Genomic DNA, 24623 nt, shown 5'->3' with positions numbered 1-24623 from the left:
GAAAGTGACAGAACACATGGTTTAGAGACAACACTGTTCTAGATCACCTGAAATCAGCTGCATCCTAATCCCCAGCCTCCCCAGAATAGGCTCAGGAAGTAAGCAGGGGCTTGATAGATGGCTCAGGGCATGACATGTGCTGTTATTTACTCTTGGCCCTGTACGTTGCCCACCCACAGTTACTCGTGTCTTGGGAGACGAAACTGTGTGTGAGCTCAAGCGTTCTTGTCTGCTGTACCCTGAGGTAAGTCAAAGCTTCAGAGTTGAGTGGTTTGGGTGGATGTTCACAGGACATGGTGTGCAGGACAAATTACTTGTGTCTGAGATCGTGGCCCACTCGGGGCATTTGAGGGCAGACCCCACAGACGTGCTGGGCAGACTTTATATCTCACCCAGGATGATCAGTACCATCACTTTTAACTGTTACTCCTTGGATTTATACTATAAACAAGTTGCAATGATTGATATTTACCATTTCCAGAAAGTAAATATGTCTGAAGGAGCTTTGAACAGCTTTCCTATTTCTATGTGGACTGTTAGTGTTCTGTCAGCTTTTCTCCATCATAGCTCCAGAGTGCTTCCCCCATCTCTCATTCTTGAATGCAGCCTCTAAAAAACACATTAACTGAATTTGTGTGTTTGGGATGTTCTTTTAGATGTTTGCTTCCTGCAGTTCCCCAGCAGTAAGTGAATGGGTGTAGGTTCACTCTGCACCCTTCAGCAGAGGGGACAGTCTGAGAGATTTATTTGTTTTCAGCCTCTTCTGCTACAGGACTGTTTTGTTATTCATCAAACTTCAGGTTTTTTGTTAAGTCTCTTCCTCATTTCTCCAGCAACTTGCTTGAACCATAGTGCTGTGTTTAACAGAGCCATAGCACTGTGGCAACTGTGCTTGCCAGGCCTCAGAAGGGGTTTCTGCAAAGAGAACCGCTTGGCCCAAGTAGGGGAGAACATGTACCGATAATGGAGATGTTGTGGTTTGCTTATGGGGCAGGATGGTCTGCACACATGTGCTGTTATTCTGCCCCCAGCTGCAGAAATGACTTCTGGCTCCTTCTGCTAGACATTCTCCTTACCCAGCTGCTTTGCTTTGTAGTCCTTGGGGTGTACAAGTCTCAGAAGGCCACATTTCCTGTCTGAGTCTCTTTAGTGTTTAGGGGCAACTGTTCTTCCCTGCCTTTGCTCACTGCAGCAACTTTGACAGAAAAGCATGCTCTTTTGCAAGTTGTTTATGGATCTTTTCCCTCATATAAATATATAAACAAACCTATGAAAAGAAACATACTGGGAGCTGTAATAAGAGGACTTCATTACTTCTCAGAAGTGTGGCCCGATGCTGTGTCAGTGGGGTGGTATGGAGAGTTGGAGTCAGTTCTCTGGTGAGCAACTTGATGGGCTGAGATGTATTTCCTGAAGAAATTCATACCCTGTTTGATGGAGTCCTTGGAGAAAAGAACACAGACAGCTAAAACTTCACTCTCTACAATTCCCTGAGAGGAGATTGTGGCAGGATGGGGGTCGTTCTCTTCTCTCAAGTAACAAGTCACGGGACAAGAGGAAATGACCTCAAGTTGCACCAGGGGAGACTTAAATTTGAGATTAGGAACATTTCTTCACTGAAAGAGTTGTCAAGCAGTGGCACAGGCTGCCCAGGGAAGCGATGGAGTCACCATCCTTGGAGATAATCAAAAGACATGTGGATGTGGTTGCTGAGGGACCTGGTTTAGTGATGGATGTGGCAGTGCTGGACTCAATCTTTAAAGGTCCTTTCCAACCTAAATATTCTGTGATTCTAGAACTGACATGAAGCTGGTGAACAAGAATTCAGTTAGTGGAACTGTATCCAATGGTATGGCCCTTGAGTCAGAGAATCCTGTTGTGCAGCTTGGAAATGTAAAATCTGCCTGGTTGTGTCGGGAGATGGTGCTTACAGGGATTAGTTACTGCTTTTTAATTAGTGCTGCTCCCCTACAACTCCTTCTTGCTCATCTTTTGTATTTAGGTTTGCATTGATGGCTAATCAAATGTCAGAGCAGGTGACTGTACAGAGCAGCAGGTGATTTCCATCTGCCAGGCCAGACTGGGTTTACACTGGCCAAGATGAAAAGGGCACTCACAAGGATTCCTCTTGGGGGGAGGCAGCCTTTTTGGGCTTGTGTAGCAGCACAGGTAAGAAGCTTGAAAACAGCCTCTTTCCTTTATAGCCTTTGTCACTGTCTAGGCAAGCAGCAGGCAAGATGCAGCTAGTTTGTAGCTCCTCTCTCTGCCCCAGCACTATTTTTGGTAGCAAAGCTCATCTCCGAGGGCAGGTGATATTTTAAGAGCTGTCAGCTGGGAACTCCCTCTCTGCCATGGTCACTTATCTTTTCCAACCCTTCAGATAAATCTGTTTCTCAATCATTTCAATGGAATAACTGTGAAAAATGCCAAGGACAATTTTACGGTTTTATTAACGGCTTAAAGGAGGCTGCACTGTCACTGCAGAACCACCGTGGTTTGCCAAAAAACCCCACCTCCCTCCAAAATGATCTGTGACTCAACCTGGGTGTTGCTTTTAATCAGCATGCACTCTGCACCTTCCTCTCCTCTGTTGCAGGCTGTTTCCTTTGTCTGTTGTATTAATTCCTTCAATGCCCAATTCCTACAAGGCCAGAATTCTTATTAGTCTTCCCCTAAGAGTGCTCTGGTGGGAGGTGTGTGTGAACCTGAATGTACTTCAGGTGCAGGGGGCCTCGCTGGGTTTTGGGGTGATGTTCTGCTGCCTCTGGACCAGGAAGATGCTATTGCACACATTCACTTCTGCATGAAAACTCTCTATTTAATATCAAAACGATAATCGTGATACTAATAACAACTTAGAGGAAAAACTGAGAAAACTGTCAGACTTGTCAAGGAATATATCAAACAAAGGAAAGTCAAAGTACAGTGGCCTTGTTCAAAATAGCCATGAACAGTTGAAGCTTCCTCCAGCAAGCAGCGGTAGCAGAGCAATCCCTTAATAAAGTTTAGAAATTAAGTGTTCATTTGTTGGCCTTGAAGTTCCAGATGAATCAAGTATACATTGAAAACTTAAATTGTGTGCTTAGTCCCCTTAGGGAGGAACAGGGGGCGTCCTGAGAAATGCAGGGACTCAAAACCACAGTGTAAAGGTGAGCGTGTATCTACTAGAGCAACGCCGTGAGTCTGATTTGAAATGCAGTATTATTTGTTGGGAGAGATCTACTTGGTTCCTCACACTTCTCACATAAACAGAGGCAATCGGGCTTTGGCATGCTTGAAAAATTGATAAAGGATCAGTTACAGTTTTGCTTAAGATGGTGTAAAGATGGAATGCTTAACCGTTTTTCTGACGCTATTAAGTGGATGGGATCTGCCTGACACACCTGTGCTTTGGACTCCAGCTTGTGCCAGAATGGCTCCTCATGTGTGTTTTATGTGTGTCTGTCCTGGCCGTCCCCTCCAGAGGGGAGAGGAGGCAAAGGGGATTTTCTTTTCAAAAGAACTTTTTACCCTAAGTGTTCAGCTATCACAGTTATTTATACTGACTGGCTACCTGGAAGCAGGAATAGAAAAGATTGAGTTCATTGCGTGATGTTTTATAGCAACTGGCATTCAGCTTTATAAATGACCTGTTCTCTCTCCTGCTTGGCAGGAAAAGGTCTGTACAGTTGGCAGCTCTGCTCGCAATACTGTGAGGATTATTGAAGTAAGCTGTAGTTGTCGTATCATGCCTGTTATAATGGCGTGGTTTTACATTCCTATGTCTTGGGGGGAGATATTCTTTCAGAATGTGTGTTCACAGAAAGAAGTGAACTTGAGTCTTTTCACCCAGATCAGAAGAGCATTCACAGAAAAGGCCTCTGGACTATTGTCCCAGCAAGTTCCTTATGAGTAATAAAGTAGCAAGAGGAGAAAACTTCATGAAACTAAGTGAGGATTTTGGTGGGGAAAAGACCTCAAACCAACACCACCCACAAAAAGCTTTTTTTTTTTTCTTTCCTCCTGATTTCACATCTATAAACTGAAGTTGTTACTGTCTAGATCAGTTATTTAGGCTTCCTGTGAAGCATCTCACCTTAGAGGTGAGCAAACTGGGAAGCAGCAAGGCTGAGAGGTTTGTCAAGTGATGGTGTTGTAAAGGGGCTGTGGGAGCTCCTCAGGCAGGCGGGTATTGGAGGGCCCTGAGCAGCAAAGGTGGCTGTGGCCCTGATGCAGCTGTATGTGAACTGGTGCAGCTGCCTGCAGACAACACGTTTTGAGGAAGACATTTGCATATCGAAGGGATTTCAAAAGAAGAGCTGTGGGAATGGCTGAGGGAATTCAAATGGAACTGTTACATTTGCATTAATTAATGAGGCAGCAACCGCAAGGAGCCTAAGAGCTGTGCCTACTGGTGGTTAAATAACACAGGAAAAAGACTTGGGATAAACATAGCGGGGAAGATGTTTGTCTCCTTTGTCAGACTGAATTAAGGGATATGCTGTTGATCTGGTGTTAAAATGCAAATAAACATCCCAGGGTGAGACACTCTGAGGGCACTGGATTAGATGAGGAAGAAAATTTAGCGATGAAAACGGAGCAAAGCAGTCAGTAGTGGAAAGCAGGTGACTGTGGGCAGAGTCCCAGGGACAGCAGTGAAGCTGTCACCTCTAGAACTGTTAGATGTCATGTATTAGTCATCTCACCTCTGACCTTCCTGACAGGATAATTTGTGCACGTTGGTGCAGTTATTAAAACCAACAAACAAACAGAAGCCCTGATAACATGCTGCTGATATGTGGTGTAGAGAGATCTTAAAATAATCTTTATCCAGGGATTAAGAGTTTCTGATCTACCACTGACCTGTTTTCAGAGTATTACAAATTCATTGCTCTTGCAAAAACAAGATGAAAATGCTGTAAAACAAGAGAAGAGCAGATTTTACAGCAGCATAAGCAACCAAGGTAAGTCGATGGGAAAACTTTCAAACTGAAAATTGTGCTTGACAAAACCTCCTTTTTCTAGGCAGGAATCCAAAGTGTGCTTGGGAATCTGCATGCAGAAACACAGTGTCTGGGCCTTTTAAGCCATGTGTGAAAACGTTTATTTTCATTAGAAGTGAAAAATGCAGACCTCCAGATGCCCTCTCTTGATCTGTTTCCCGCCAAAGGAGGAGGAGCCAGCGTGAGATGGAGACACAAACCCTGCTGTAGTCCTCCAGTCTAAATTAACGCTGTTATTTAAGGGCTGAGTAAACATTCAGAAGGAATGATTTCCGTGCACAAAGCCAGGGGAACTTGGGCTGATACCACCTACTTTGTGACTGAGGAAAAAAAGTTGTGTGTCTCCAGGACTGCAGCCATCTGAGATGTTTCAGCATTACTAAATTCAGATGGGTAAAAAAATAATTAAATTAGGCAAATGAAGTGCTGCAAAGAGATTTTTATGTCATTGCCTGACACTAATATGTGGATTGGAGTATTTGTTTTGGCCTTTTTAAAGTTTTTTTGTTTTGCAAGGAAGAATAGAGTTAACATGAAGTTTCATCTGAGTTTAAAAAGCCTGTCATCTTTATCAAATGATAAATTACATGGACTTTGGCTGGAAGTTCAGTGTTTCGTAATCCTGTCTGCAAAAACATTTTCCATGGTAGAGAAGGGAAAAGTGAGACACCAGAGCAATAAACTCAGGCTCATCTTTAAATAATAATTTGGTTAATACAATATTTTTATATTGGATTTTTTATATTGTCAGAGGGGCCTTTGGGTGCAAATGGAGGTTGACTGAAGTCTTGAATCCTCATGTCCTTACCCTTGAATGTCCTTGCTGGAGCGAGCAGGACCTTGCCTTCACATGCCTGATGAAAGCAGCACTTAGAAACTGAAGGATTTGCAGAGGGTGATAAACCCACCCAGGCAGGGCTGTGTCCTTGCAGGCGGCTTCACGGTATTTTCTGATGAGCTCAACTTCCAAAAACGTGTCAGAGATGTGGTAGTGGAGAAAGCAAAGGATGCAGCAGCTGGTGTGATGATGGGGCTGCATGCAGAGCAGCCTGGGGGTGTGCCAGGGGTCTACTGGGGCTGAAGGGGCCCAGCTTGACTGAGGGGTCATTGTCAGGGTCTAGCTGAGGGAGCACTTCATAGAGTCTTGCTCAGTCTTTTACTTTCACCCCTCTGGGGATAGCTGATGTCACTCCAGTGAACTGAATCAGAGAAAGCTGGGCACTCAAAATTCTCAGGGAAAAGTAGTTGAACATATTTTTAGAGCCATATGGGTGTAAACACCTCTTTCCTTTTTGTCTGTCAGAAGGGAGTGGAGTGATCTGAAAAGGTCCTTGTTGGTGTACCTTGTCATTTGACCCTCTGCCATGTGTGTGGCTGTGTTCTTCACTTTACTGCTCTGTGTCCTGTGGAGTGCCAGCTCAGCTGGGGCTTTTCGCAGTGATAGGGAGGTGAGATTCAAGTGCCACCGGACAGTGTGCCGAGGAACTGCACAGGATCAGTCGCTCTCTTTCATTTATAACTGATATATTTTTCACAACAGCTTGGCAGCCACACCAACCCCAATATTTTACATCCCCAAGCATGCAGAAATGGTGAAAGACAGCATCATTTTCACTGAGTTACTCCTCTGACAAGAGGTTCTTGTCTAGTATGTGAAACTGTAGAAGCCCACAGCTGGCAACTATAAATTCCTGCCTTAATGTGTTATGTCAGACATGTAGCGCGGGGAGGGAACCTGAGACAGGACACCCAAAGCAGAAATGATTCCATACAGTGCCCCTGGCTGGGAAAGCATCTGTGTATTTGGTATGGGAAGGGGCCGGGGAGGGTCCATGGGGCTCCGTCAGGCCTCTGCAGGAGAGAGGGACATTGCAACAATGCACAGATGGGTTCCCCATGAACGCAGTCCTTGGGGGTTGCTCGCAGCAAGAGCCTATAAAAGCCTACAACAAGGCAGTGAGGTTCTGTTCTTGATTGGCCAGGCTTAAAAGTTGTGTTAATTTACTGTCCAAAATTTAACTGAAGTTGAATTTAGCAGTTGGAGAGTGTGACTGATTTCTCACTTCAGAGTTGTCCAGACGTGATAGTTTTAGCTCACAGCAGATTCTCACTGAACTGTAGTTTTGCTGTATAATTTCTGCTGAGGTGATCAGTTTCCTGTTGTCCTGCTACAGACATTGACTGTCAGTGGTTCTGTATGTCTTTGTACCAAATAATGTGTCCTGCTACTGATTTAATAATCTGTCTGAAGAAGTATAGCAAAGCCTTGGGGAAAAAAAGGGTGACTGGTAGTTTGTGGTGTTAAGTTCTGAAATATGAAATGAGCCCAGGGCTCTGTGTTGAGCTGATGTGTTCAGTGCAGAGGGTCTGCCAGCATCTGGGGGAAAAATGCTTTCTTTTTATTGCTGGCACTAAAGGTTACAATGCCACTTCATGGATTAGATCTGAGAGGTCATCCCTAGCTTCAGGTGGTGCCTTTTCTTTATCCAAATCATGATTAGAGAATACTTTAAACCACTAAAAGGCAGCTGATCTAGAATAAATCTGTGATTCTGTGAAATACAGTTTAGAGGAGGCAAGAAATTAATCAAACTTACAGAACCATTGGCATTTTGTCTTCTGAACCTTCTCATGATTTCTCTGAGTTCTGCTACGAAATCAGAGGGGGAAATCCCAGTGTAGCTAAATTAAAAAGAAGACTCTGAATTTTACCCCACAGCTGAATTGCAAGTGGTACACACCGTTAAGCACAATTGCCAGGTAGGCTTGTCTCTGGGATTAACACTTCTCATAAGCAAGGACTTCTGCTGCTGGGTGTACCCCCCAGCACTGGCCAGCAAGGGGCTGTGCACTCCTGGGGATGCTCCCTTCTGTCTGCCCACTTCATCCCTTCTTCCAGTGAAGAGGGAATGGCTATGCAGGGCTTTACAAGTGCTGTGGCAGCTGCATTCACCCCTGGATGTGGACTTTGCCAGGTATTGGTGTCGGCAGAACACTGAGCTGCACCGTGTCTGGAGCAGGGGAGGAGGACATGGCTGTGTTCCTGCTGCTGGATATAGCTGGGGGTGTCCCCTTGCAGCCTGTGCCCCCAAAGGACAGGCGTGTTTTGGGGAGTGGTGTCTGTGTCAGGGCCATTTCTGTGTGCTGTGTTGGCGCTTCCCACGCTGCAGCCGCACACTGCCTACAGTCAGCTTGTTCTGCACCAGTGTCCTCTGAAACACCAACTTCTGCATTTTTTAAATGGGTGAATGGATGCTGTTGTGTCTCTGATGCACCAGGTGCATTTCCAGAACACATCTATAAGTTGAATTTTTTCCTGCTCTAAACAGGAGATTTGTGGCTACTGGCCTATACAGTCCTGGTAGTGTCTGCTGTTTGAAATTGGTACTTGCATCCAAAAAAAGTGCTTTAAAAGCAAGTAAAGTAAGTACCATGTTCCCAGAACCACAGAATGGTGGGGATTGGAAGGGACCTCTAGAGCTCATCCAGCCCAACTCTTGCTAAAGCAGATTCCCCTCGATCAGGGGGCACAGGAACATGTCCAGGCGGGTTTGGAAACCTCTACACTCTCCCTGGCAGCCTGTGCCAGGGCTCCCTCACCTCAACACCAAAGAAGTTTTAACATAAGTGTCGGTTAAAATAGCTGATCTAAAGTTTAATACTCAAAAGAAGCTTCTGAGAATGGAGCAGAGAAAGTATTGCATAATACCCACATGTTGCCTGGGTTTTTTTTATGTGGGAAATACCTCAAATATACAGCAGTTGAAGTCCAGCTTGGGAGAACTTATAAAATCATATTAATATGTGAGAGCAAATGTCAGACTTGGATTACTTACTTAAGTTGTCATTTTTATTGTCCAGCTGGCATTTTTTAAGCATAGAATTAAATCTACACTTCTGGATGTGGCCCAGAACTGTCCACATAAATTCTAGTTATTACAGAACTGATAAACCCTTCCTCTCTCAGATACTTCAGAATAGGCACCGTCCCCATCCTTGCAAAGAATTCTTCCTAATTATAAAAAAATCTACTTTTTGTTGGGAAGACAGGGTGCTCTTCCTCAGCCATGACCTGCTCAGTTCATTATCAGCAGTTCACCAGGGGCCTGTAAGGTTGATTTGCCTGATGTCATGTAGAGTTGGTACAGGTGTGAATGATTCCTGGACATAAAGAACTTTTACAGAGAACAACCATAAGCAGTTCAAGATACTAGCCTCAATTCTTCCATTCCATTCTAGCCCTGGAATTTCAAAGTAGGGGTGGGAAATAATACAAACATTTGTGGGACTAAGAGGAAAAAGTTGAGGGTGAGGGAGCACTGGCAGGGGCTGTCCAGATGGGATGTGGTGTCTCCTTCTCTGGAGAGATCCAAACCCACCTGGATGAGTTCCTATGTCACCTACTCTAGATGGTCCTGCTCTGGCAGGGGGTTGGACTGGATGAGCTCTCAAGGTCCCTTCCAGCCCTTAAGATTCTGTGCCTGTTCTGTGCTACTAAAGGCCGGGAAAGCCTCTGTGGTGTCTTTACCAGAAGCGTTTTCATTTCAGGAGCAGGTGCCGGTTCCTGTGTATCACCCGACTCCTAGCCAGACGCGGCTAGCAACACAGCTGACAGAAGAGGAACAGATCAGAATAGCCCAGAGGATAGGCCTTATTCAGCATCTACCTAAAGGAGTCTATGATCCTGGGAGAGACGGCTCCGAGAAGAAGATCAGAGAGTAAGTTACAGGAACCCAGCGGAACTGCTGGGGCTGCTGCCTTGGTTTATGATATTGCCCTGGGAAACCTGATCTTGTCCCGTTCCTGCTTTCTTTTCAGGAACTGCAATTTAGTGTAGCTTTCTGAGGGAAAAAAGACGCCTCCACAGAAAGCTTTCCTTTAGCCTCGCTTGTTTTCCCAGTGCAGGTGGAACTTGTTTTCTTCACCCACGTAATTCAGGCCCTCGGAGAATTTTGGGTTTTCCCTGTTTATCTTCTCTTTGTGAGGAAATAATTTCATGTTACCCCCTCGCCTTTAAGACTCCCATTTACCATTTCTAGCTTTGTGCTCTGCTGAGCTGCCCCTGGCCGTGCCCACGGGTGGCTTCCTGCCCTCCCCACGGGTGTAACCACAGGCGCACACCTGGAGGAGAGGCCGGCAAACTCTAGTGCTCAGCAGAGCCAGCACTGACAGCACTGACAACTCCTGACAGGATCTGCCAGTACTAAATGTTCAACTCCAGCATAGTTAGGAGTAGCTGTCACACCACTTCTCGCTTTCATTGTGGTCACAGCAGCTTAAAACTTGTTTGATTTTGTTTTTTCCCCCTCCAGATGTGTCATTTGTATGATGGACTTTGTTTATGGGGACCCTATCCGATTTCTGCCGTGCATGCACATTTACCACCTGGACTGTATAGATGACTGGTTGATGAGATCCTTTACCTGTCCATCCTGCATGGAGCCAGTGGATGCAGCACTGCTTTCCTCATACGAGACTAACTGAGCCAGGGTTTCTCCAACTGAACCTTCAAGGAGACCAGCCACTTCAATGGGTTTGATCCTTTTGTCATTCAGCCCAAAGAGCCAGGAATTAGGGATTAAGATCATGCACAAAGTATACATTTCCTAATAAATAAATTAAAGAAAAAATATTCCTGAATGGCTGCAAATATTGGAAAAACCATAGTATTTTAGAGACTATAGAAAAAGTAGGTTGTTATTTTTAATGTAAAGCCTTGACCCACCATTGTCTTTTAATGTTTGTTCCTACACCCATATATAGGAATTGTGTAAAGTGTTCCAGCGACTGTAAATGTTTAAACTGCGTGTATCCAATTTTATTAGCAGCAAGATAAGAGTATTTTTTTCCTAAATAAAGTAACCAGTTTTGTTCTGATTCTTTTCACAAGTCCTGGCATTTGGGTCAAGGCTTTATTGAAATCTACATTTTATAACACTGGCACAAAGAAATAGTTTTAAGCTTGTTTGCACAGTTCTTTTATTTTTCTTTTTCCCCCTCCCTTCCATTGGAGATGGAATTCATTGCCTTAGGTCTTTTTAATAGTGTATTGTTATTGTTGGGCTGGCTCTATGCTTGAAAACCAGTTTATTTATAACCTGTTAAAAGTGCTATATTTTGTTTGCAGTTAGGAATATGCAGACCTCCAAGTGATCTCCTAGCCTGTAAGCAAACTGAGATGCATTATCCCTTTTCTACAAGTGATGTGGAATATGAAGATCTGAAACAAGTCCTACAGTGACATTATGGTTTCACAGGGTTTCTAACTTGCTTTGGTTTTGATTAAACAGTCCTTCAACTTTAATATATCACCTTTAACTTGATCAGGTTCAAAGTGGGCCAGATGGATGAGAAATAGTTCAGCTACCGTGACTGAAAAAAACAATTTGGAACTAATGTAGTGTTAGTGTTGATCATTTATTCTCTTCTTTTCTCCCTAATGATAGTTGTCTTGGATCAGAGCAAATGGATACTGCATCTCTTGTTCCTGTAGTTCTTAGGTTCTCGGAAGTTAAGAATAAACATACTGTATCTCAGTCTCCTGTATGAAATGTATCTGTTAAGGCCAGCTGGCTGACACATCAGTCCACCCAACGGCGGGGGAGCGGGGCTGAGGAAAAGGGAAAGGCAAAGTTTGTATCAACACAGACTGTCACCCCAGCAGCCGGCGGGAGAGCAGTTCTGCTGGAGCCAGGGTGGTACAACGAGCTGCTTGCTGTAGCAAACAGGATGTGCTTTTTAAGAGATGCTCTAGCCAAGCCTATAGCTCTAAAGACCTTTTATCCACCTAGCGCTGGGGGGGGGGTGTTCTTTTTTTTTCCTTAATGTACCCTACTGTGACTTCTATCCGTTCAGTGCAACGCTGATACACAGAGGAGTCCTGGTCTTGCAAAATGAGACGGCGATCTAAAGTTAACCACAGCAAATCAGGGAACATTCTTGATTGGTTTTCATACGTAGTTGGAGTACTTGATACACCAAGTTGTGTTTAAAGATGAGAGTACTTTGAAGACTTAGTGTATTGACAATATTGTGCACGTTATGGATAACTTTTGAATGGTTGCTCAGCAAAATGTAGAGTCAACATGTGGGTTTATTTATTACTCGTGCAGCTGGCAGGAACCTGCTCTTTTAGGGAAGAACGCCACGTAGCAGTCAGAAGGAACTGAAAGCAGTCTGCACTTCTAGGTTCATACAAATTGCTGCACATTTATCTGGCCACGTTGTTTTGCTGAGTTCATACCTACCGAATGACACGGATCAAAATCGGGGAAGAGACCTGAAGTTGTGCAATATCACTGTTCCTTTTCATCATTCCATGTGTGTTCCTTTGTGTCCTCCTTTGTCTGTTTGTTTTTGGGAGTTTGCTTTATCTCCTTTTATGATTTTCTCTTTTTTTTTTTGGTAAAACGATGTCCACATGAAGTATTCATTGCTTTTATCTTGTTAAAACTGGCAAATGAACAATTTGAAACAAAGAGTGTTGTCATATTGGTATTAGTCTTTTATTTATTACAAGATTTGATTAAGAAAGATTTGAAAGAAATATGAAGTGACCAATTACTGAGCTGAATGCTTTTCTAGGGACTTTGTACAGTTGAATTTCTAACACTGATCTCCTTACTGAGCTAAAGGACAAAATGATTAATTTTCTTGTTAAATAGCAAGAAGGTGGGAAGGGCTAAAACTAGAGTTGATGACACAAAAAACATTCCAAAAACGTTCAAATTTTAGCTTCAAGACAAATGTGTAAATATAACAAATAAATCAAATGGTTTTTCAAGCTCTTAGGTGCAATGCTGTCCTGCATATTTCTCATTCAAAAAAGAATCGAGCTGAAGTGAATACAAAATAATGTGTAACCTGAATTTTAGCTACAGCTGTGACACCAGATCTGTGTCTTAATTCCACCATCTGTAAGATGAAGATAGTATTTGCCTCCTGTCTCAGAGGTGTCTAATAAATTACTTACTCTGCAGCCAGCTTAGGCAGTCTGGTTACAGCACAGCTGTTTCCTGACCCAAGCTCAGGGAGGGGAAGGGCTGCCTCTTGCTCATCTTGATCACCCACAGCCCTCCTTAGGCCAGGGCTCTATGTGCCTGGCTGGACTGGCCCAGGGTCAAATACCTGCAGAGCAATTGCAAGAAAAAAGAAATTACACTCACAGCTCCTGTGTGTAAGTAACCAAGTGTGGAGGTGCAGCACCTGTCCTCAAACAACATTGCTTGGAAGCACTTTGTAGGTGCTCTGCAGCGTGAGGAAAAGTTGAATACAACAAGCCTGTTTGTACTTTAGAACTATCACTGTCACAAGAGCTCTGGCACAGGCCCAGAGGTACTGAGGGGTTGTCAGGCTCAAGCCTCTGTCATTTCAGCCACAGAGCCAGGGAGTGGGAGAGTCCATACTGCTCTTGTCAGCACCAGACACTGCAGCCTCTCCGAGCAACCTGCTGTTCCAGGTTCTGAGCTGCCCCAGCCCTGGAGGAGCCAGGGGCTGAGGGCATCGCTGCCATCCGCTGCAGGGAAGCAGGGAGGGTACAGCTGCACCACGTGGATTTTGTCCATTTGGACAAATTTCCCACAAATCTGAGGCAAAAGAGACACAATGACAGGTAATGAAGGCTCAGTTTCTACAAATATATTTATGCTTAGAAATCGTTGCATGCTACTGGAGTTACCACTTCAGTCCTTTCCCATCTAAGGGTGATAGTCCTTATTCTTCGCTATCAGTTCATTCTGTAAATCTGGGAGAGACTCATAAAATATTTGTACCTAAACAATACCAAAAGCCCAGAGAATTTCGTTGTGAGGAGCTGATGTTGTAGAAGGGCTTTAACCACAGAAAGTTTTAAAAGTTCCTACTGTCTTGCAGCTTGCCAGGGCTGAATGCAGTTAGGTGTTTGGAAGGCTGACAGTCCTCTCTCCGCAGCGGTGCGAGTGCACATTTCTGGGTGAAGGGATTATGAAATACCTGAACTTACTTCAGTTGCCACAGTTTCAGGTCTTTGCCATTTCCTGTCCTTGTGCAATGGTGGTAAAGATGAAAGTTCTTCTGAGGCAGAGTGTCAGTTAAACAACAAGATGGCTGAAACCAAACGCACGAGGCCTCACCAGTTAAATCCCGGATTAAAAGGGACTCAGAAGCAAAGTGGATGCTTGTTGATTACAAATACAGTTTATTACAGATAGCACATGTTTGTTAAAAACCTACAGACTAGTTGATCACCTATAAAAAGTGGCTAAAAGCTGTTCAGAAGAACCCTTCTCAACTCAATACCCCGAGTAAAAATTAGCTCCAAGGATTAACTTTTCCTTTTATATCACATCTAACTTTGAAGGGTGTAATTTATGCTAACCATCCTTTGGAGATTATCTTGCATTTAAACCTGTTCTGGGATCAGGGTTTTAGGGGCTTTGGAATTCTTAGTATGAAATGCAAAGTTAATGCCTTTTGATTAAAAAGAGAACAGTCTAAACAAACTCTGCAAAAGCATCATTTTGGTTTAAGCAGAAGTGCCTATTTGCATGCTGGCAACTGATTTTTTACAATACCCCCTCTGCACTGACACTGAGCTGAGCAAAGGCTGCAGAAAGAGAATGAAAATAGTACTTGAGGCAATGTCCTGCATTCGTAGCAGCACAAAGGCAGGGACTTAACCTGGCAAGAGGGGACCAACTGTCCTATGAACGAAAAGCCCCCAACCCACCTCTCAGGTAGCAATAACTTCCTAAACCTGTTTTTTTGCAGTACCAACCCATAGAAAGTATTTCTTTTAAATGAGGCACACACTCTCAGGCATTTGGTGTAGATGTTAAACATATGTGTGTGTGTATGCAACGTATCACACACTTTCAACAGAGCTATAGCAAAGGCACTACCTCTGAGATTCCTGCTGTTCCTTAGAAGTACCCAGAATTATTTACACTGGTGGTGAGCACAGTGTCACAGAACAGAAACCTGACCCAGGTGTCTACAAGCCCTTAGAAAAGCCAAAGAGAACAATCAACCCTTGGAATAATCTCCCCAGGGAAGTGGTGAGTTCCCCAACATTGACACTTGAGATTCAGCTGGAGAGGGTGCTGGGCCATCTTGTCTAGACAACACTTTTGTCAAGAAAGGTTGGACCAGATGATCCTTGAGGTCCCTTCCAATCTGGCGTTCCATGCTTGAAATGCCAAACTAACTCGCCCTGTTAGTTGCTTCTAAACAAACTTTGCAGCTGCCCAACAAAGGCTGTGTAACCCTGGTAGTGATGCCAGCAGCACCAGGCACTGTACCCCAGTGAAGATGACCAAACATGACCATATACTGTCTCTACTAGTTAGACGTTGCTTCAACTCCCAGGAAGGATTTCCTGAACTCTGCTAATAGAAAGTTCCCTTGTTGCACAGGCACAGAGGCACTCCCAGGCATCTCACACCTTCTCCAAGCCATCAGGAAACGCTCCCCCTTCACTCCTAAAACAGCAGCTCAACCTGGAACTGCCCTGCTGCCACTGTCCCCCCCAGGAACAGCCCCTACAGCTCCAGCACCCTCCACAAGCGTCCTACAGATGTGGGTCCTTACCTCCACACTGCTGCTGCAGCATGGAAGGAACAGCAAGAAATGAATCCTCTCCAGAATACTGCAGCTTCTACTTCTCTCTCCCCACATTGCTTTGCAGCCACTGACCCAAAACTGATGCTACAGTACTTAACTAACATGAGATAACCACTTTTGGGGTATTTTTCTGTTTGAATTGGAGCAGTCCATAAAGAGACTGCTCTGGTTTGTGTTCTCTCTGTAAAGCAGTCAAAGAGAAATAAAGCAAGTAGAATTCAATGCAATGCATAATTCTAAATAAACCATTTTGCCTATGTTTAGCTTGAAATGAAAGCAAAGAAGTCCAGAGGTTCTTAAAAACCCCAGAAAATAATGGAACACAGCCCAGCCCTACAAAACCGCTGCTGAATTTGGAGCAAACACCATGCAGGATTTTACCACAGTGCAAAGCAGATATTTATTAGCTCTGTTGCTGTTCATAAATCTCAGAGACAAAGATTAACTGGGAGTGTTTTTAAAAGAGCATTTGGTTTGGGGTTTTTTTTAAACATCTGAAGCAAACCTAGATAGCATCTTTAAGACATATTGGATGATGTCAAATCACTCAATTAAAATACTTGCTGATACATGCTTTGCATATAATCTATCACAAAAAGGTGTTTGCAGAACGTAATGAGAACAGAAGCAAGTTCATTTCTAGTCTGTTCAGGTTTCCTGATCTCGTTCATCAGTGACGTTTCCAACCATTAACCATTTTCCTGTACAGCAGTAAACAACATGACTCACCTCTTTATCTTCTCCTCTTCCTCCCAGAGGGGGAATTGTATGGAATGCATTGTTTTGGTCATTTCATGTACATTTGCTCGGCTGCTGTGTTTTTATGCTTGAGAAGGCAAAGAAATGCATCTGGCAGGTGGCACTGGAGGCTGAGGGGTTGTATTTAAAGTCTTGGAAGTGCCTTTTGCATTCTGGGTCTGACCTCTAAGAAAGCCTTGTTTCTCACCAGGGAGAATTGATGCTTCTGGCGGGCCAGAAGCATGCAAGCTGTCAGAACTATCACCTCATGATCATCTAGTAGTCTTGGACCCAGGCCATAGATCACTAGAAATACTAAGGCACTCACTAAAGAATGTAATGCCAAAGCAGTGTTAAATGGGAGGAAATGTTAGACTTGATCCTGTTTGCTGCTGCTGGGTTTTATAAAAGGCAAAGTTTCCTAAGTAAAGTTTTGAATGCTGTATCACTGCAGAGTAAAGAACTCGAGGCCAGGCATTGTCAGAACGGGGCATCTTCTAAACTAACCCTCCAGGACAGGACAAGTTGATTGTAGGTGGTAATAGAGCTGCCTCTCAGTAACAGACCGAAGCTTGTTTCTGTGCTACTGCTTTAGTTGAGCAATCCTAAGTGAGTGTTTCCAAATTACATTTGTGACTTCATCAGAATCTCTTCTGATCAAGATAACCTGTGACCAGGTGCAGCTCCAGCCCCTTGTTCTTCATCTGACAGATTCTCTCACCTGTGTTACCTACAGGAGGTGGGTGTTGATGTACTTACACCTCAGCATAACCTGCTGGCTTTTCAAGCCCATATCCTCTCTTCAGTTTAAAGAGAGACCACACATCTGATCTAACAATAAAAGTGATGCCCATTTTACTGCTTCATCCTTCCTGGGTACTACCTCCTTCAGGTGAGAGCAATACCACATGGGCACTGTGCCAATCGCTGCAGACATCCAGGAAACAGAGTATGGATTTCTACCCCTCCTCAGCAGGAAACCCCTTATCAGTGCTACTATAAAAAGAAAGGTACATAGGAGAAGAAATAAAGTTCATAAGTTTTGTGATAAAGGTCCCACCAAGTGCACGAAACTCTCTGCTGCTATATGTGTTAGTAGCTTGCCTTTGTTTAGCTTCTCTGGCTTTGCTGAGGACTGAAGTGATACCAGCAACTGTTGGTTTAAGCCTAGTACACAGGGTGGGTTTCTCTAGTGTTAGTCAGACAAGTCAAGGTTTCAAAGCAGGAGGAAGTGCTCCTACTGCAAATGAGGTGTTGACTATATCCATCTCAAGTAGTACTTATGTTTCCCGAGTCTTAGGCCATGCTGGAAATCCTTGATCTGTGATTCCATTAGAGTATCTGCTATTTCCTGGTAGGTGAATATACTGAACACTGAGCCTGTCTGAGAAGTTGTGTCAGTTGTGCTTCCCCTCGTTCCTTGTGACTCCAGACTGATGAAGCAGTTTACCATTCTGGAGAGCTGCTTCAGGCAGGATGCAGCAGCTTCAGGAGAAGCAATGGAAAAACAAATCCCAGCAAAGACCTTCCAGCCCAGACTCTGACACCACTGAGTTTTTGATCCCTGCCATGGAAAAGCATCAAAATTAGGTACATGGATGAACAACACGTCCTGGTGGACAACTCGTAACACACTGAAAACCATGTAACACTGACAACATATCAAACCCTCCATTCATCCTTTAGCAAGTCAGGGGTTACCTTCCTTCAGTGAGATCAGAAAATGACAGTCTGTAACAATCTTTGTTGTTGCATCAGGAAGGTGACTATTTCCTATTGCTTGGGAGGTGAAAAGTCAGAGTGAAAGCACAGGCCAGTAGATCCCAGCTAACTGCAAAGCCCTCAGCTGGAGCTGGAGATCGGGCCCATGATGACGGGTGTTTGGGCTCAACTGAAAACCTTGGGATTTTCATTGCTGCAGAGAACCAGGGGAGCTGCAACAGTGTGTCCTTTGTGCAAAGATCAGGCCAAACTTGGTGGTGGGTGACATTTCAAAGAGCGTTTCAGTGGCCTTGACAGATGAATCTACAGTCAGAAGGATTGTTCACTTTCTGCAAAGGAAATTTATGACAATTTTCATGGCATTGCTTGCTTAAAAGATGCCAAGACTGCCAAAATATTTGAAAAGGGCACGACTGGAAGAAGAGGCGTTAGATGCATGAGATAGAACAAGAACCTTTTTTTATTCTATACAAAGGATGACTGAATTTTTACACTTAAGTTTTGGTGTGCAATATGTAAATAGCATAACCCTTTGTACTGAATTTTGTCTGAATTGAGAAATCTGTCTCAACTGAATTTGACTGAGAAAATCCCTTTAAAAAATGCATTCTTCATCTAGGACTTCAACTTGGGAAGACTTACAAAGAGTGTCTGTTTTTAAGATAATGCAAGTTTTCCATGTTGAGAAACAGGTGGTTCTGTCTCCTTGCCTTTTAATTTGCAGTTATAAAACAACATAATTTCCTTAGAGAAGGTAAAAGCAGAGCTATAAACTGTCAACTTTCTCTTCTGCTGGGAACAATCACTTTCAAAAGGACATTCACTGTGAGGTACACAGATATGAGTCTTCCTGACAAACATCTCCATCAGAGAAAAGGGGCTGCCAGAAGACCTCTCCCATCTCCACATAGCAGAAGGTGTCTGAGGAAGCTCTTTCAAAAGGGAGGTAGAAGTGTGCCCCAAAAAGCCACAGGCATACAAACATGGAGCTGGCCTGGAGAACAGTAAATACAAGTCAGATATGTGTTCTGTCTGACTTCACCAGCCTTACAGAAAAGCAGCAATTCTATGGCAGAAAGCACTGGAAAGCAGACCTAGCTCACTGCTCTGTTCTCATAGCCACTTACACAGAAATTCCCCCAAAAGATCAATATAAAGAGCAAAAAGAGAAAGGGTTCTCCTTTCTGACAAGTGTGCCAAGGGAGCCTGCTCCAACCCCAGCATTTTAACATGGGAAGCATCAACATTTGAAACTGGACATCTGCAGTCAGGCAGAACTACCACCAATGGGTTCAAGAAGGAATCGACTGTCCCAGTAACTCTTGCATTGCTGTGCAGCCAAATGCAATATTGGTGTTTCTGAAGTGACCTTCAAGGACACGTGCCTTAAATTTGACAGAAACCTCGGATCGCATTCTTTCTGATGAAAAAACCTTTTTTTCCTAAGGACCTCCTGTTTGAAACTTGTCAAAGTGATGTAGTTTTATACTGTCATCCCCTCCCCCAAATCCTCATTAAATCACTCAGCTGCTACAAGCAGCAGACTTGACATGAAAACCAAATTAAAGTCAAGATACTTGCGTAAGCGAGACCATTTTTTTTTCCACCAGCAAGTTTCTTACAGAAGCAAAAATATAACCAGTAAAAACTGGTCAAGAGAAGCATTCCATGCACAATGAGAAATGCCCAGGATTCAGAGCTCCTCCCTGCTGTGTCTCTTGTGCACCAACATTTTCTCCCACCGTTTCAATTCTGTAGGTACTTGGAAAAAGTGATGCTTCTTTCTCAGCTGCTGGCAGGATGAATTCAAACAAACACCGATAGCTGACTGAGATTCAATCCATGTGTCTTTAAAGTTTTGTTGTTTGGGTGTTGGGGTTTTGGTTTTTTTCCAATTGCTCCCCTTGATGTTGTGGCAAATGTTGTGAACATAAGGAAAAGGCACACAGGACTGAAAAATGAATGACACAGATGTAAGGATTCAAAAAGCCACGGCTGGAAATGGAGTATTTTCCAGGGTTACGGTTGCTTTGTGAGGGGGTTGGGTTTTTTGCCATGTACTACACTGGATTAACGTTTTATGCATCACCTTTGAAATTTTAAATGATTTGGTTTCTCACTGACTTGAAAGAGAAGAAAAAAAAATTATTGTAAAGTGTCAGTACTTTTCTGCACCAAAGTTTGCAGCAAACAGGACATCAAAGAAGAAAAAGTTACGACACTGCCGAGGCTCCAGAGTGCATTCCATTTTCTGGGGCGGATTTGGCTTGGTGCAGGGCAGCTTGGATTCTGAAATGTGTTCTTGTTTCCATGGAGTAATTCTTGTAGTTTTGTCTAAAACAAAAGCAGATCCACTCTGATGAATATATATATTTATTTTAAAACATTTTCAAGTTATCTTTATATTATTGTCCTAAGCCAAACAACCATAGACAGCAAAAAAAAGCCTTTCTTCACAAGCTCCTTTGCTGCCTACTCTAAAATACAAGGCATGTGTTCCTAGTCAAACAATGAAGCTCTTTGTTCATTATTTGTAGTTCCACTGTCCAGCAATTACCAGAAAAGTATAGCTTTATAAGTAATTAGATCTGGTCCACTCAATCAAAACATTGACTCCATGTTAAATATCTGCAACACCCACTCAGTTTGCATTCACAAATTAGATCTCTTTTTCTCTAAAAGCATAATTGACACATGTGAACACAAAACCTTTTCAGCATTTTACAAAACATTTTTAATAAGACAGGCTCCTCTTCATTCAACAGCCACATTTCAAGGAAGGGCAGAAGAGAAAAACATACAAAAACATAAGAAAAAAAGAGAGAGAGAAGCTGTTCTGAACCAGAAGAGGGAAACATCTCATCTCCATCCTATGGTTGTCAGTGGTGTGTGCTGCATGTAGGAAATAAGGCCAGACACTTTGATGCCCTAGAACCTTGGAAAGAGAAAGTGGGCACACACACAAGACTCTCTATCAGCTTTTGAGGAGCAATTCAGCCCAGGGTAAGACTGGCAGGACTTCCTCTACAAACATCTAGCTGCTGACTCAGCAGTGTCATCTGTCTATAAGCTGCAGTAGTTGTTATGCTCTAAAGTTACAGAAACATTAAAAATAAAATCCCTATTTTCATGGAAAAGCTTATATATATATATATAAAATCAATGTGCCCCTAGGACCACATAGAAAGTGTAGATCCTACTTAGTAGGAATTAGCATGTCAGCTCCTGCAGGTTGGCTACAGAATCCTAATACCAAAGAGGATTAAGACCATGCTCATTTTCTTTTAGAAGATATTTGTCAGCTTTACAGAAACATAACATTAAGTATTAAACAGTGTGTATGTTTTAGAGGAATTTAAACTCAAAATTCATAATGCAAATGAAGCATGGAAGCATGCAATCTGTCACTGGGGCAGTGGTAGCCTCTCTGGGAAATTCCATACCCATCCTACACCAGCTTAGGTTTTTATGTGTGCAGCACCCAAGAGGCTGGCTGAGAAGAGGAGGTTGTTGAGTTCTTCTGGATGCTGATCTGAAACTCTTTGGAGTTTTTTGTTGAAGTAGATTTTGTCAGGCAGATATTGTATTTATCAGCAGGCTGATAGTCTTGCTTGTAGCTTACAGCCATAGAAATATTTCCATGCATGACCAAGCTACAACTGTTCATCATCTCCTTCCACTCTTTTTCCCAGAGTGGAAACACTCAAGCCAGCAGCAGCATGTAGATTTAGGTCAAGCAAATCAAGTGTCATGCACAAGCCAAGTGCTCGTCTGCACTCCTGCCAATTGCAAACATAACTCTGCAGCCCTGAAATCCACCATGGACAATGCCTTCTCCCTCTAGTGGCTTCAAAGACATGCAAGCATTCTTAGGTGAAAGCTTACAAATCCTGGCCATTCTGATGCAGTGTAACAGCTACAGGTGGAAACATAGGACTGCACTCTTTTTTAAATGACTTTTTAATGAAACAAAGCCAGGTTTTGTGGTGGTTTTATTTTCTGGATATCATTACAGTTTCCATGAGTTCTTTGAGCACAGAAAGTCTGGGAAGTAGCTTTACATAACACTGGATCAAACCAAAATTTTAAGAGCTGCTGTCAGCTGGCAAACTTCTTTAAGGCAAATACCTTCCCTCAAGGGGACCTGTGACCTGAGCCTCTGAGAGCTGTCAGGGGAAGGGTGCAATGGCTGAGCACCAAGTGACAGAAGCACCAGATGGATTCACCACTCTGTTTTGCATTGTGGACTGACTTGGACAACAGCTCAACACACATACTCTACCTGACCTCTTTGAAACTTGGGGATAGATATCAGATTTGTAGCTGCTCACACCTGTGGCAGTGACCAGGGTGACTGCACTTGGAAAGATGCAGACATCTGGACTCATTCAGGATCCTGGCAGAGAAGGGAGCTACTCTGTTGCAGGATGCTTCAAGAGGGTGAGGGTTGCTTGGTTTTGATCCCCACACCCTGAAATTTTGGCTCAGTAGAGAAGTAAAGGCACAAAGACAAACCCCGTATTTATATTAACACGTGATCAAGTCCAACTGTCCCTGATAAACCTACTTTGCTAGAAAATCCAGTCACACAAAGCAGTAAAAAACAGTAAAAGCAGGAGTTTCAGCTGCCTTTCAGATGCAGATGGAACAATACAAAGATACTAGATGCAACCTGAAGCATTATCTTCAGTGTATTTCATCAAGGAAAGGAACCAGCATTGCTAGCCATCAGTTTGAGTAATGCTGTTTTAGCGCAACACAGAGCTTTGATTTAGTTTAATACATCTTTTACGAATAAGTAGAAAGACTGCAAAGATTATTGCTTTTTGTTATTTCTGTGGAAGCCTTTGACTTTCCTCTTAACATCTTTAAAAAGTTTTTGCTCTTATCAGAACAGATGAGCAAGTCCCAGACTGAAAGATCAGCTAATGTCTACCACTAGAAAGCTCCAAACTGGCACAAGGCACACACGCTTCCATTGATAAAACCTAAACAATGACTTTCCATGATATTAGTGAAAGTTTCTGCTTCCTGCTTAACCAGTAAAATACCATACCAACCCAGCAGACATCAGCACAGGCTTTTCATTTGCTTACTTTGCTCTTTCCAGTAGTTTTATTGCTTCTTCTCTTCTATCCTGGTCTAGATACAGTAATGCCAGCTCCAGCAAGGCATTTGGGATGAGATAATGGTCATATTTTATCTTCTTCTCACTGCATTGGAAAAGAAACAGCCTCAAGATCTTGAAATGATATTTTGTTTCCCTCATTTAATAGCTCCAAACACAAATAAATAGATTAGCTAAGATCAGAAAGGGCAATCAATCTGTATCCCAACTGTTACATGTTCTCCATGCAAAGCTACCTTTCAGGTTATTAGATGTGTATTTTGCATAATCAGCCCACACAGCACATTATTTCTCAGGATTATGAAATGCTGCCTTAATTATCAGAGAAGTACTAGAAGAGATGACAGTACTGTGAGCTCTAGCCATGTGAACTGACAAAAAGAGATGCCATTCACTGCATGATGTATGGAAGATCCAAACACCATCATGCTGCAATCTGTCTCTCCTGACTGCATTTGGCTTTCTGGGTGCAGCTCCTTCACAACTGCTAAGAGGGAGGTTGCAAAAAAAAGGGAAGTGGTGTCTCAAAAATTTTATGCACCTATATAGTCCCCCCAAAAAGGAGAAAATACCTCAGTAAAACGTACAGATGTGCATTTCTTCCTCCATACGGGGCTAACAACACTGTCAATTAAAACTGCAATTCCTTGATATCAAAGCAACTAAAATAACTCCTGAAGGTGCTGCAGCTCTCTCCCTTTTACTCGTATCACAGCTGCATCTCCTCTATTACTGAGAAACTGAAAAGTTCTCCTATATGTCAGGTATGAAAACTCACTTTAAATAGATGTAATTAAAATGGTCTTCTGCTTCTGAGATCTTGCCCAGATGCTTGAGGCATAAGCCCTTTAACAGTTTTATCACGCACTGGTCATCTGCTAGTAATTCTGTGGCTGCAAGATGAAGTAAAAGGCACATTTCAGAAAACTCAAGCAGCAGAGACTTTCCTACCTGAAAGGAAACTTTCACAAAGGTAGAGATAAGCACAATCCATTTACTGGAATGCAGGACAGAAGAAACAAACTGGTCAATGTAGTTCATTTAATGCAGAGATAAACACGCATCAACCTTTCCATACACCCTTCAAACTTTGTCTAAAAATTGTTGGGCTGTCCTTTCCCTCCCTACTCCTGCTGAAAGGCTGCTCCACAGTCTTCTTGTTCTGACACCTAAAAACTAGTTTAAGGTGCCCACTTTGGAAATGGTGAGGTCCAATTAATAATGTCTTAATCTTATGCCTTTATTTCCCCTCAGTATGTAGAGCTTTTCTTCCTTGGCTTCTAGTCACATGACCTATTCATATAAAAGTGTTTTATCAGTTCTCCATCTTCATTTGGCTAAACAAAAATATGCCAGACTTTGCTACCTGCACCTCACATCTCCTCATTTTCTTACCATACCTTCTTCTCACCCTTTTACAAAGGAAATCCTGCAAAACGTGCGATGCTGCATCT

At 43.1% G+C, this 24623-nt stretch overlaps 2 protein-coding genes across 3 annotated transcripts in view; one reads left to right on the top strand and one right to left on the bottom strand.

Annotated features, from left to right (window-relative positions):
- RNF11 (ring finger protein 11) overlaps positions 1 to 11518 on the top strand; it is a 31379-nt gene extending 19861 nt beyond the window's left edge. Inside the window, exons 2-3 of the mRNA XM_062003965.1 lie at positions 9531 to 9700; positions 10295 to 11518. Coding sequence (XP_061859949.1) covers positions 9531 to 9700; positions 10295 to 10466 — 342 coding nt within the window. The 3' untranslated portion in view covers positions 10467 to 11518. The remainder of the gene's footprint in view (positions 1 to 9530; positions 9701 to 10294) is intronic.
- A 6918-nt stretch (positions 11519 to 18436) lies between these two features.
- TTC39A (tetratricopeptide repeat domain 39A) overlaps positions 18437 to 24623 on the bottom strand; it is a 48790-nt gene continuing 42603 nt past the window's right edge. For both annotated transcript variants that reach the window (XM_062003962.1, XM_062003963.1), the window contains 3 exons: positions 23948 to 24062; positions 23138 to 23254; positions 18437 to 20375 (listed from right to left, as the gene is read on the bottom strand). In XM_062003962.1, the coding sequence (XP_061859946.1) occupies positions 20255 to 20375; positions 23138 to 23254; positions 23948 to 24062 (353 nt within the window). In that variant the 3' untranslated portion in view covers positions 18437 to 20254. The remainder of the gene's footprint in view (positions 20376 to 23137; positions 23255 to 23947; positions 24063 to 24623) is intronic.

Source organism: Colius striatus, chromosome 10 (assembly GCF_028858725.1).
Source record: "Colius striatus isolate bColStr4 chromosome 10, bColStr4.1.hap1, whole genome shotgun sequence".
NCBI classification, from domain to species: domain Eukaryota; kingdom Metazoa; phylum Chordata; class Aves; order Coliiformes; family Coliidae; genus Colius; species Colius striatus.
Note: the sequence above shows the minus strand (reverse complement) of the source record. Positions and strands in the feature narration are given on the sequence as shown.